Genomic DNA, 12,701 nt, shown 5'->3' with positions numbered 1-12,701 from the left:
CCCAAGTGCCCAGCTCCTCATGGATTCCCACTGGGAAGCTGCCACCTCTGGAGGATGCTGGTGTCCCCCCATGCTCCGTGGCTGTGGGGAGGTGACCTGAAGCTCTCAACATGGTGGTTTGGGTGATTTTGGTGTTGGAAACAACCACTTCTCTCTTCTCTGGCCCTGGGAATGTGTTTCATGGGGAGCACAACACCGAGTGAGTCTCCTCAGCTTCCCTTGGGTGTCATCTCTCGGCATTCCCGGTGCTGCTGCACTCCCCAGGCCTCCCCCTTCCCAAAAGGGGGGAAAACATGGATTGTCATGCTGAGAAGGAGGTGAACCCTTGTTCTTGTTACTTATAACATAAGGAACCCCCCTTTTTCCCTCCTTTCACCTCCAGCCTATGCCAGGGTTGATGTCCTGCTGTTACCCCGCAGCCAGGGCTGGGGGATACTCCAGTTTCATGGCTTGGGAAGGCTTTTTGAGGAATTCCTTAGGAAAATGGCTCATTGTGGCCAGTTCTGGCTGATGGCAAAGGTGAGGCAGAGCCCCCGCTGCCCCTGGCTGTGGTTTGGTGGTGATTTGTGGTTTCTACTTGAGAGCTGCTCCTGCAATGAAGGTTATGGATGAGGTTCTTACCAGAGAGGCTGATGCAGCAGCATCCCTGCAGCTCACAGGTGCTGGGCTCCATCACCTGAGGACATCACCTTCTCCATGGTCATGGTTTGTTATGTTCATAGAGAAATAGAAGAGGAGGAGAGAGCTGTGAGGGGAGCTGGAGGCTGCAGGAGGTGCATCACGGAGCCTGGGGAGATGCGGGTTGGCAGGAGCTGGGTGTCTTCACCACAGAGCTCTTGTTGGGGCCTTGGGGAAGCGAAGGCAGAAGCCCTGAAAGCAAAGCAAGGCTGAGGAGCAGCTCCTGGACAAGCTGCTCCGGCTCTGGGGCTGCAGTTTTGCTCCAAGGCCACACGGGGGGGGGACAGTGGGTCTGGCCCCTGTGCCCTGCCCTGGCTCCGCTGCCTGGGTGAGCGGTGGGATAATCCCGATGCTTTTCCTCCCTTCCCTGAGGGACAGCGTTAAGCGTTCCTAGATCTTGGGAAGTTCTTCCCTGTGAGGAGGGTGAGGAGCCAGCACAGGCTGACCAAGGAAATCGGGAATGTTCCATCCCTGGCAGTGTTCACACAGGGGCTTGGAGCAACCTGCTCTAGTGGAAGGTGTCCCTGCCCGGGGCAGGGGTTGGAGCTGGAGGAGCTTTAAGCTCCCTTCCTTAAACCATTCCATGATTCCATGATCACATTTAAGCTGGGACACGCTGTTTCCAGGCCCGGAGGAGGGGATGGCACCGGGGGAGGCTGCAGGGATGCTCCTGGCTGTGTGTTCACAGCTCTGCTCCAAACTGTGCTTAACAGTTTCCATCGCCTCAGGCACAGGCAGACGGCCCAGGGCGGGTGAGAGCCCAAATCCGCTGGGGGGGGGCGGAGGAGAAGCCTTCGGTGGGGTTTAAACTTGGTTCCTTCTCTCTGAGCATCCTGCAGGAAGGAGGGAAAACTGCTGGAGCGCTGGGAGCAGAGAGCAGGGCACCACGGAGGGCTCTTCCTGCGGGATACAGAGCTCCAGGACTGCTCAACCAGTGGGTAGGATGTAAATGGGGAATGTTTAATGTCCCTCTTATGGGGTCTCTGGTCCTTGTTCCCATGCACTTAGAAAGTGCATCCCAGGAAGCCAGCGTGGATCGCTGTCCTTTTCCAGCCGACAAATCCCATTTTCCCTGGCTACAGCTTGTGACCATCGGGTGTTTGAGATGTTACTGACACCCATCTCCTTGAGCTGAGCCACATCCAGGTAAATCCTGTTCTCTGGCTGGTAGGAGTGAAACCCCAGGAATAGTTAAAGCTGGAACCCTGTGAGTGTTAAAAGGAGAGGATCAGGGAAGCCCCTCCACGGCTGTGGATGCAGGGGGAGAAGGTGAGGCCATGGGGGCTGTGAGGATCACGCTCATCTCCTGCCCGAAACTGAGAGGTTTGGGGCTGGATTTGGTCAAAACACCCCATTCCTTACCCTAAACCACAAGAATCCCAGGAAATCTGGTGGATAACATCTAAAATCTCCTGTTATTCCCAGGGCTGAGGCAAGGATGCTCCAGAATCCACCCATAAAGGGTTTGCAAAGAGCTCAGGTTTCTGCAGAAGTTGGACTTACTCCTTTGACTAAGGATTTGCAAGGTGTGTGTTAATACAGAGCTTCTGAAGCATCTCCTCCTGTGGAGGCTCCGGCGCAGCCTCGTCCCCATCCCATGGGAACGGAGCCCATTGATTTTCATGGGTGTTTGGAGGGTGCAGTGAGGGGAGAGGAATTCACTCGATACCGGAGCGACGTCGGGAAAGGGCAGAGGCTGATGAGTAACAGAGCTGGGAGGTGACATTTCCAATGGCGCCGGACGGGGGGAGGCCGAGGTCATGGAGACATGGAACGGTTTGTGTTGGAAGGGACCTTAAAGCTCATCCAGCCCCAATCCCCTGCCCCGGGCAGGGACACCTTCCACTAGAGCAGGTTGCTCCAAGCCCCTGTGTCCAACCTGGCCTTGAACACTGCCAGGGATGGGGCAGCCACAGCTTCTCTGGGCACCCTGTGCCAGCGCCTCAGCACCCTCACAGGGAGGAGCTTCTGCCTCAGAGCTCATCTCAGTCTCCCCTCGGGCAGGTTAAAGCCATTCCCCTTGGCCTGTCCCTACAGGCCCTTGTCCAAAGCCCCTCTCCAGGTTTCCTGGAGCCCCTTTAGGCACTGGAGCTGCTCTAAGGTGTCCCCTTCAGGAGCCTTCTCTTCTCCAGGCTGCCCCAGCCCAGCTCTCTCAGCCTGGCTCCAGAGCAGAGCTGCTCCAGCCCTCGCAGCAGCTCCGGGGCCTCCTCTGGCCTCGCTCCAGCAGCTCCATGTCCCTCTTGTGCTGCTGCCCCAGAGCTGGGTCAGGGCTGCAGGGGGGGGCTCCCCAGAGCGCAGCAGAGGGGCAGGATCCCCCCCTCGCTTTCCCTGGACCCCCAAAGGGAACCCCAAGAGCTTTGGGTGTCTGGGGGTTTCCTTCACCTGCAGCAGTTCAGGCCTCACCCCCACAAGAGCAGGGTCACTCTGGGGGTCCCCATCTGCACACGTAGAGTCCCAGCCCTTCATGCCACCGGTTGGTGCTCAGAGCTCTCCTGGGGGCTCCATGGGCTCCAAGAGGGGTCTTGCACCCGCCGTCCAGCGCCACCAGTGTGCGGGGCTGCCCACGCCATGGTTGGGTGTCACTGGAGAGTGGGACCAGGCTGGTGGCGTGGAGGGGACATGGGGCACCACAGCGTGTTCTGCCCTGACCAAGTCCAAATCCCTTTGTCTGGGGTGTGGGTGCCATTTACCTCCTTAAATGTGGACCTTTGAGACTGCAAATGGGGACACAACAGCCACCAGGCACCCTGGGGTGGCAAATGTGGGGTGCCCTGCTCCGGTCCCATAGGGTCTTGTGCCATGATCCATTTGGAGCAGCTCCATCCCCGTCTCCCTCAGCACACACATGTGGGACCTGGTGTCACCTCACTTTAATTTAAGCCCATCGCCTCCTCGCCCATCACCTCCTTACCCATCACCTTCCCACCCATCACCTTCCCACCCATCTCCTGACCCAGCCATGGCTCCAGGCAGGGTGATGGCATCTCCCCTACCCCAGCTCCCATCTGCCCCCGGTGGGGCGGGCGAGTGGCCGGGTCCTGGGGAGGCCACTGGCCACCCGGGCTCTGAAGGGGACCTTGTCCCTGCTCCCTGGTGGGGAGCACCCGGATGGAGCCGCATCGAGGTCCTCGTCCCCTGCGGAGAGATGGGGAGAGGTGGGTGAGAGCGAAGGGAGAGCCGATGGGGACCCAGCGCTTGGCACCAGGAGGGACCGCAGAGCATCGGCGGGGGTGGTGGGACAGCGAGGGGACACATGGTGTCACCTCTGCACCAGCCATGGAACCAGGGAATGGGTTGGGGTGAAGGGACCTTAAAGCTCCTCCAGCCCCTGCCCCGGGCAGGAACACCTTCCACTAGAGCAGGTTGCTCCAAGCCCCTGTGTCCAACCTGGCCTTGAACACTGCCAGGGATGGGGCAGCCACAGCTTCTCCATTCAACCCATTCCAACGTCCCAGCACCCTCACAGCGCTGATCCCAGAGACTCCTCCCAATCCCTTGGGATGTTCTCCCTCCACAGAGGGCTCATCCAGCCCCGTTATCCCCCCTTCCAAGCCCTTCTCCGTACCAGGGTCCGGCCCTTCCGCGGCCTCATCATCGCTGTGCTCCTGCGGGGCCACATCCAGCGCACGGCGCCGGCGCTGCAGGATGGCCTCGAGCTGCCTGTCCCTGCCCTTGAGGCTGCTCTGCCGCGCTCCAGCCCTCCTGCTCGCCCTCCGCATGGCACCCTGGGGACCATGGTGCGCAGCAGAGGTGCTGAGGGGCAGCATCCAGGCGCTGGGACCGCAGGGATGACAAGGGACAGGGGATGGAGCTGGGGACAGGGATGGGGCTGCTCACCAGGATGCTCTGCAGCTCCAGCGCCGCGCTCCTCCGCTTGCTGCCCGCCACCGATGCACCCTGCAGGAGGGGATGTGGCCTCATCCTGCCCACCATGGGGCTGCTGGTGCTCCCCAAACCCATCCCAAGACCTGGGGTCCCCCCTCAGAGCATCATTCCATGGGATGGGGATCCCATGGTCCCTCCTTACCTGTCCCAGGGGGTCCCGCTCCTTCGTGGGCCTCAGGACCACCCCGTTCTTTATCCGCTCCATCATCTCCTGCACGGCTCGAGCTTTGGCATCCTCAGCTTCTGGCTTGCCTGGGCAGGGAGCACCACACTGAGACCCCACACACTCATTGCAGGGTTCAGTCCCTGCTGGGGCGGTCAGGAGATGCCACCTCCCTGCGGTGTCCCCATTCCCATGGTCCATCCCTTGGTGCCAAACCCAGCCATGACCCAGGGCTGGTACCACCCTGCTCATCCCCAACCTGTGCTGGGACCATCACACGCTGGGCAGGACCAGGGATGCTGTGGCCTTTGGGGACTGGGGAGCTCAAAGGGTGTCCCTTCAATAGCACCAGGACCCCTCAATGGCACCAGGACCCCTCAATGGAACCAGGAACCCCAAATGGCACCAAGACCCTCCCAATGACATCAAGACCAGCAATGGCACCAGGACCCCCCAATGGCACCAGGACCCTCTCAATGTCACCAGGACCCTCCCAACGTCACCAGGACCCCCCAGGGGTGCAATGGGGTGCCATGGGGGGGTACTTACAGCACTGCCGGTTCACCAGTCCCTTCCTCTGCCTGATGGCCAAGAGCGGGCTGGAAGGGAGAGGGGAGGTGAGAGCCCATCCGAGCTGCACCGGGGACCCCACAACACCAGACACGATGCCCAGTGACCCCCCACCCATGCCCCATGGGGTCGGTGCCTGGGGATGGCTTGGGGACAGCCCCCAACATTGGGGGGGTGAAGGTTTGCCCCCAGCCCCACTTATCTGCTATGGTACCCATGGGGGTGTCCATCTGTGACACTTACTCCACGGGCACCGCGGGTGCGGGTGGTGGCAGCGGTGGTGGTGGGGGGGGCGCAGCCACCTCGGGGGGCCGGCTCTGCAGCGGTGGGTCCTGCGCCAGCTTCTCCTGCAGCAGCCCCACTGCAATGGGGTGAACTGAGGGCTGCTGCCCCTCGGAGCCTGAGCCCATCCCTATGGGCATCCCTATGGGCAACCCTATGGGCATCCCTTGGGCATCCCTATGGGCATCCCTATGGACATCCCTATGAACATCCCTATGGGCACCCCTATGAGCATCCCTACAGGCATCCCTATGGACATCCCTATGGGCACCCCTATGAGCATCCCTACGGGCATCCCTATGGACATCCCCATGGACATCCCTATGGACATCCCTATGGGCACCCTCATGAGCACCCCTATGGGCATCCCCTTGGGCATCCCCTTGAGCATCCCTATGGACATCCCTATGGACATCTCTGTGGGCATCCTCATGAGCACCCCTATTGGCATCCCCTTGAGCATCCCCTTGAGCATCCCCTTTAGCATCCCTATGGACATCCCTATGGACATCTCTGTGGGCATCCTCATGAGCACTCCTATGGGCATCCCTTGGGCATCCCTATGGACATCCCTATGGGCATCCCTATGGACATCCCTATGGGTATCCATGTGGGCATCCTCATGAGCAGCCCTATGGGTATCCCTATGGGCATCCCTATGGGCATCCCTATGGGCACCCCTGGGGCTCCTGCTGCACCCACCTTCCTCCTGCAGCTCCCGCAGGCGCTGCTCAGCCTCCTGCAGCCGCGTCCTCAGCCGCAGCTTCTCCTCCTCAGCCACAGCCAGAGCTGCCCGGGCCTCATCCAGCTCCTCTGGCTCTGGGCGCTTCCCCAGCTGCTCCTCCAGCTCTTGCACCTGCGGGAATGGGGGCGCTGGAGGGGTCCTGGGGCTGGGGACCACGGTGCTGTCCCTGCCAGGGACGTGGGTGCTCCACAACCCACATTGGCCTCTTGCAAGGAGCTTCAAGGTGCAGTGAGGACAGTTCTTGGCTGGGTGATGGCAGCTTGGTGGGTGCTAACCCAGAGTGGGGGCTCCCATTGTGTGGTAGCCCAGCCATGGGACCTAAAAGTGCTAGTGGAAACCCATGGAGGAGCAACCCGTTTGGGCACCCAGCATGGGATGGGCATGGAGAGGGTGATGGGGGGTCTGGAAGAGCCTCTTTAGGTTGGACATCCATGTGGGATGGGCATGGAGAAGGTGATGGAGGGTCTGGAAGAACAACCTCTCCATGCAGGTTTGGCACCCAGCACTGGATGGGCATTGAGGAGGTGTTGGGGGGGTCTGGAAGAACCTCTCCGTGTTGGGCACCAGCATGGGATGGGCATAATGGGGGGGGTCTGATCCCGGTCACATCCAGTTCCCGCATCCAGAGGAACCTTCCACCAGCACCAAAGTGGTGCCATGACCCATCCTTATGTCACCCCCTGTGTCACCCCCTGTGTCACCCCCTGTCACCCCTTGGGGACGGCCCTGACCCGCTGGTGCTGCTCCTGCTTGGCCTCCTCCAGTGCCCGCGTGAGGCGCGCCACGTCCTGCAGCGCCGCCAGCAGCTGGGCGCTGGGCCCCGCGCCCTGCAGCAGGATGGTGCTCTGCCTGCTCGCCTCCTTCTTCTGCACCAGCATCTGCCGTGGGGACAATGGGGTCAGGGAGTCCACAGCAGGAGAAGCGCCCTTTCCCAGGGGGAAACGGGCTTTGCTGCCCTTTACCTGGAGGCTGGGAGTGAAACCCTCATAATATCACCCCAGGGAATGATGATGGGTGCCCAGGAGCATCCCCATCCCCTTGGTGCTGAGCCAGCAGTGGGCTGAGTGTTGGGGTGTCTCCATCATAGAACCCCAGACTGGTTTGTGTTGGAAAAGACCTTAAAGCTCCTCCAGCCCCAGCCCCTGCCACGGGCAGGGACACCTTCCACTAGAGCAGGTTGCTCCAAGCCCCTGTGTCCAACCTGGCCTTGAACACTGCCAGGGATGGGGCAGCCACAGCTTCTCTGGGCACCCTGTGCCAGCGCCTCAGCACCCTCACAGGGAAGAGCTTCCCAATATCCCATCTCCATCTACCGCTGAAGGACACCGGCAGCATCAACCCCTTGGTTTCCCACTCCTATGGGTGCCTTTTCCCCCCCAGCACCCATGGCCAGGGTGTCCCAGGCCCTGCCTGCACCTCATGGGCGAAGGCTTCCGCGTGCAGGCGCAGGTCCTGCTCCAGCTCGAGCTGCTGCATCGCCTCGCAGTAATCCTGGGTGATGATGTGGGACACTGCGGGGACAGCGAGGTCTCAGAGGGGTCCATGGCACCCCAGGGACCTCAGCACCGCCACCTCCATGCATGGGGACACCCATGTCCCGGCGCTGCGCCATCCATTGCCATCACCAGTTCACCGGACTGGGCGGCACTGGGAGCTGCCAGCGGGAGGGGACACGGCCATGGGGCCCCAGCACCCATCTCACCTCTCTTGAAGGACCTCAGTGCCCGCTGGCTAGTGGCCAGGGCAGCCCGCAGGCGCTGCTGCTCCTCCTGCCCCAGCTCCAGCTGCAGCAGGACGAGATCCGGGTTCATCCGGGGGGTCCCACCACACCAGCACCCCCCAGGACATCAGGGAGATGGTGGTGGGTCCAAATTGGGGTTTCATACCCAAACCCCCTGTCCTGAGCTCAGCAAGGAGCGACAGGGACGAGCAGGAGGTGAGGAAGGAGGGGAAGGGGCTGGGAGGTCCCATTGGGGGTCCCAGGAGGTACCTGGTCCTGCAGGTCCTGGTTCTGCTTCTGCAGCTCCTGGACCTGGATGGTGAGGTCCTTCCGCTGCTCCAGCAGCCAGGAGATCTTCTTCTGCAGGTCTGGGAGCAAAGCAGGGAATGAGGGGTGGGAATGGGGAGCAGGGACCCACCAGAGCCCATTCCTGGGACTGGGATGCCACAGGGACCTCCCCATCTCGCCCCCATCCTGCTGGAAGCTGGTTCTGGGAGGTGACACAGAGGGACACACACATGGCAATGGGGTGGAAGAGCATCCCCAGGACACATGGGCCGTGCTCAGCACCCTTCTCCCTGCCCAAAGCTGCCCTGAGCATCCTCCAAAGGGTCAACCCATGGGCAAAGACGTTGGATCATCCCCACAGGGAGGGTTTGGCTGGAGAGGGGTGTCCCTGAGGGTGCATCTCCCAGGCACTGACATACAAACACAGCCAGAAGTGGGAAACAGGATGGGAAACCAGGATGGGAAAGGGGGAAGTGGAGCAGCAGCACTTTCAGTTCAGCTTTTCCCTTAGGCTTTAGATTCACTTTCTCCTGATTATCCGGAACAAGGACCAGGAACATCCTAAACCTCAGGGCCAGGCTGAGCCAGGCTTAGGGAACGCCGGGCTGGTGCTTTGCTGCTTCTGATGGGGATGGGATGGGACGGCGATGGGGTTGGGGATGGGATGGGATGGGAATGGGATAGGATGGGATGGGGGTGGGGATGGGAAGGGGATGAGGAAGAGATGGGGATGGGATGGGATCCCCTTGGCTCACCCTCAAGCTGCTGCCCATAGCACTGGGCAGGGTCAGGGTCCTCCTCTGGGGGCACCTCCTCGAGCCGAGCTTGGGGGGCTGTTGGGGCCAGGCTGAGCCTCTTCAGCTGCTTGTTCTCCTGCTTCACCTGAGGTGGGATCATGGAATGGTTTGTGTTGGAAGGGACCTTAAAGCTCCTCCAGCCCCAACCCCTGCCACGGGCAGGGACACCTTCCACTAGAGCAGGTTGCTCCAAGCCCCTGTGTCCAACCTGGCCTTGAACACTGCCAGGGATGGGGCAGCCACAGCTTCTCTGGGAAAAGTCTGTGCCAGCGCCTCAGCACCCTCCCAGGGAAGAGCTTCTGCCTCAGAGCTCATCTCAATCTCCCCTCTGGCAGGTTAAAGCCATTCCCCTTGGCCTGTCCCTACATCCCTTGTCCAAAGCCCCTCTCCAGGTTTCCTGGAGCCCCTTTAGGCACTGGAGCTGCTCTAAGGTCTCCCCTTCAGGAGCCTTCTCTTCTCCAGGCTGCCCCAGCCCAGCTCTCTCAGCCTGGCTCCAGAGCAGAGCTGCTCCAGCCCTCGCAGCATCAATACATTGACACTGTGTTGATGTTCCTGCTGCACCCACTGCACTGGGTGCGCTGGGGATGCACCAGCAGCCTCGCACCCACAGGGGCTGTGGGCACTGGGGTGCTGTGGGGTGACAGCAGCGGGGTCACAGTGCCCACCCCTACCTGTGCTGCGTAGGCTTCGGCTCGCTCCCGGCACGTCCTCTCGATCTCAAACTCGGTCTCCAGCGCCGAGAGCTCGGCCAGCAGCGCCTGGGATGCTGCAGAGGTGCAGGATGGATGCAGGGACCAGCTCAGTGCCGCAACAGGGGTTTTCCCACTTGAACTCCCACTGGCTCCGTCAGCACCAGCTCCAATGAGGGCTGAGGTCACCCCGAGGCACAGGACCGAGCCAGGATGTGGCTCTGGTGGGATGGGGCTCACCTTGCTCCAGCTCGGCCAGGCGCTCCTTGGCTTCACCCGCCTCCTGGGCATGGGCGGGATGCTGCAGGAGAAACATGCCTCTAGTATTCCATTGGGATTGCATTGGCTTGGGATGGGATTGTGCAGGGATAGCATTGCATTGACACAGCATGGCATTGGCATTGCCTTGGCATGGCATTGCATTGGCATGGCATTGGTTTGGAATGGCATTCCATTGGCATGGGATTGCTTTGGGCTGGCACTACATTGCCATAGCCCTGTGTTGGCACAGCATTGCACTGGCATTGCACTGGCACAGCATTGATTTGGCATTCCATTGGCACAGTATTCCGTTGGCATGGCATTCCATTGGCCTGGCATTGCATTGGCATGGAATTGCTTTGGCACAGCACTGTGTTGGCATGGCATTGCATTGGCATTGCATTGGCATTGCATTGGCATGGCATTGCATTGATATTCCATTAGCATGGCATTCCATTGGCATGGCATTGAGTTGGCATTGCATTGGCACAACATTGCGTTGCATTGGCATTCCATCAGCACAGCATTCCAATGGCTCAGCACTCCCGGGTCTCATCGAGCCCTGAGCCCCCCGGATGCTGTGGGTGACGATGTGCCCATGACACTGGGTGATGGCACCAGCGCCAGGCCCAGAGCCGCGGCTGGACCAGCCCTGCACCACCCCAGGGCAGGAGGGGATAAACCAGAACATGAGCCTGTGGGTGATACCTGCACCACGGCTGCTTCATCCTCCTCCTCCTCCTCCTCGCTGCTCTCCGCCTCCAGGATGGCTGCAGAGGAACCAGAAGCACATTGGAAGGTCCCCAGCGTAGGTGGAAACCCAGGAGGTGTCTCAACCCTTTGCTCTCATCATGCTGCTCTGCAAGGAGAGGGGCTGAGCCCCCCTGACCCTCCCTGCACCATGGGCTGGTGACGCCTCTGCTGCCAAATTCCTGGGGAGATGCTGGGAAAAGCCATCCCGGAGCATCCTGCTGCCGATGAGCACAAGAGGTGCCACCACAGAGGGATGCCTTGATGGGCTCGGCTGGTGGGGGGACACTGGGGTGACGCTTGGGGCTGGACAGTCCCCAGCACCACTGAGCTTCCCCCCATCAAACCAGCCCCGTGGCACTGGGGTGAATGGGTTTGGGGGGTGAGACCCCACTGAGGGCACAGGGAGGAGGAGCACATCCCTATGGGACCATCACTGGGGGGGCTGGTGGTCCCCAGTGATGGGGACTGGGGTGCTCTGTTGGGATGCTGGATGGGGGTCCCTTGTCCCCAGGGGCTCTGGGGTCTCCCTTGCTGGGGCAGGAATCCAGCCCCTGCCACAGACCCTTCCCAAAACAGCCTGAATCTGGTGGGGAATTCCCTCTGGAATCTAAATCCACCCCCCCCGTTTGTAATCCAGCCACTGGTGTGGGGACCTCACACTGCCAGCATGGGCTGGGGGTCCCCATGGGACACACCGGGCACTGGGACCCCTCACCAGGACCCCTGTGCCAAGTGTGGGGCTTGGGATGTGCAAAGGCTGCTCCCCGCGGCCTCAGCTCTTGCGAGATGTAGATGTTTAAGCATGAAAACACCAGCAAAGACCCTAAAAAGGAGCTGGGATGGGAACCTCCCGCAGCCCTGAGCAGCAGAGGGAGGGAGGGATGGATGGATGGAGGGATAGAGGGATGGATGGAGGGATGGACGGACAGAGACAGAAGCACATCACGCCTGGGAGCTGCCTGTCCATCTAAATACAACCCTTCACCCCTTCGCAATGGAGCTGAGCAGAGGAAATCCCCTCTCCAAGCCCAGTTCAGGGCTGGTTTCACCCCTTAAGAACCATCTATGAGCCCACAGCACCCAGAGGCCATGGTGATGGTCGCAGGGGACAGCCAGAGCCACCCCACCATGGGATACCCGTCCATGTGTGAGCCCATCGCATCGTTCGGCGCAGGGAAAGGACCTTACCTGTGAGCTGCCCTGTGCCTTCTTCAGCCCAGGCCATGGTGTGGGGCTGGTGGGACCCAGCACCCTGAGCCCAGCTGGAGCCTGCTGCAAGGAAGTGAAACCCCCAACGTCACCAGTGATGATGGGGGCTGAGCACCCAGCTCCAGGCGGAGCTGGTCCTGCCCCAGCCACAAGCCAGGGCTCAGGGGGAACTGAAACTCCTTCTGCCCCACCTACGAGTTGCTTTGAGCCATGAAGGTGCTGAGGGTGCTTCTGCATGAACCTCAGCAGCAAACACCCACCCTGGTCATCACCAAGTAACAAGTGCTGAGGAGATGTCAGTGGTGATGGGAGCTTGGGCAGGGTCCTGCCCCTCTGCACAGGCAGCCTCATGGGATGGGTAAAGGGTGCAGGCAGGCGGATGGGAATGGACCAGAACCCCCCCCTATGTGCTGGGCTGCAACCCCAGAGTGTGAGCAGCAGGTCAGGGAGGGGATCCTGCCCCTCTGCTGCGCTCTGGGGAGCCCTTAGAGCAGCTCCAGTGCCTAAAGGGGCTCCAGGAAACCTGGAGAGGGGCTTTGGACAAGGGATGGAGGGACAGGCCAAGGGGAATGGCTTTAACCTGCCAGAGGGGAGATTGAGATGAGCTCTGAGGCAGAAGCTGTTCCCTGTGAGGGTGCTGAGGCGCTGGCACAGGGTGCCC

General features: G+C 60.9%; 1 protein-coding gene across 2 annotated transcripts; it reads right to left on the bottom strand.

The window, feature by feature from the left end:
* Window positions 1–3,509: 3,509 nt before the first annotated feature.
* Window positions 3,510–12,196, bottom strand: LOC115610594 (shootin-1-like). Of its 2 annotated transcripts, XM_032920047.1 has the most exons (17): window positions 12,020–12,196; window positions 10,787–10,848; window positions 10,058–10,118; window positions 9,800–9,894; window positions 9,087–9,213; window positions 8,314–8,411; window positions 8,026–8,107; window positions 7,740–7,834; window positions 7,055–7,201; window positions 6,281–6,434; window positions 5,540–5,657; window positions 5,276–5,325; window positions 4,706–4,815; window positions 4,516–4,575; window positions 4,244–4,403; window positions 3,632–3,813; window positions 3,510–3,547 (listed from the first exon to the last, which is right to left on the bottom strand). In XM_032920047.1, exons 1-16 carry the CDS (start codon window positions 12,054–12,056, stop codon window positions 3,668–3,670), a joined length of 1,602 nt encoding a protein of 533 aa, XP_032775938.1. In that variant the 5' UTR covers window positions 12,057–12,196; the 3' UTR covers window positions 3,510–3,547; window positions 3,632–3,667. The 2 variants fall into 2 exon arrangements, with proteins under 2 accessions (XP_032775938.1, XP_030348212.2); XM_030492352.2 differs by having other exon boundaries at window positions 3,530–3,813; window positions 12,020–12,195.
* Between the last annotated feature and the right edge of the window lie 505 nt (window positions 12,197–12,701).

The sequence above is a fragment of the Strigops habroptila genome, chromosome 7, assembly GCF_004027225.2.
Source record: "Strigops habroptila isolate Jane chromosome 7, bStrHab1.2.pri, whole genome shotgun sequence".
Classification (NCBI taxonomy): Eukaryota; Metazoa; Chordata; class Aves; order Psittaciformes; family Psittacidae; genus Strigops; species Strigops habroptila.
This window is presented reverse-complemented; position numbering and strand designations above follow the sequence as displayed.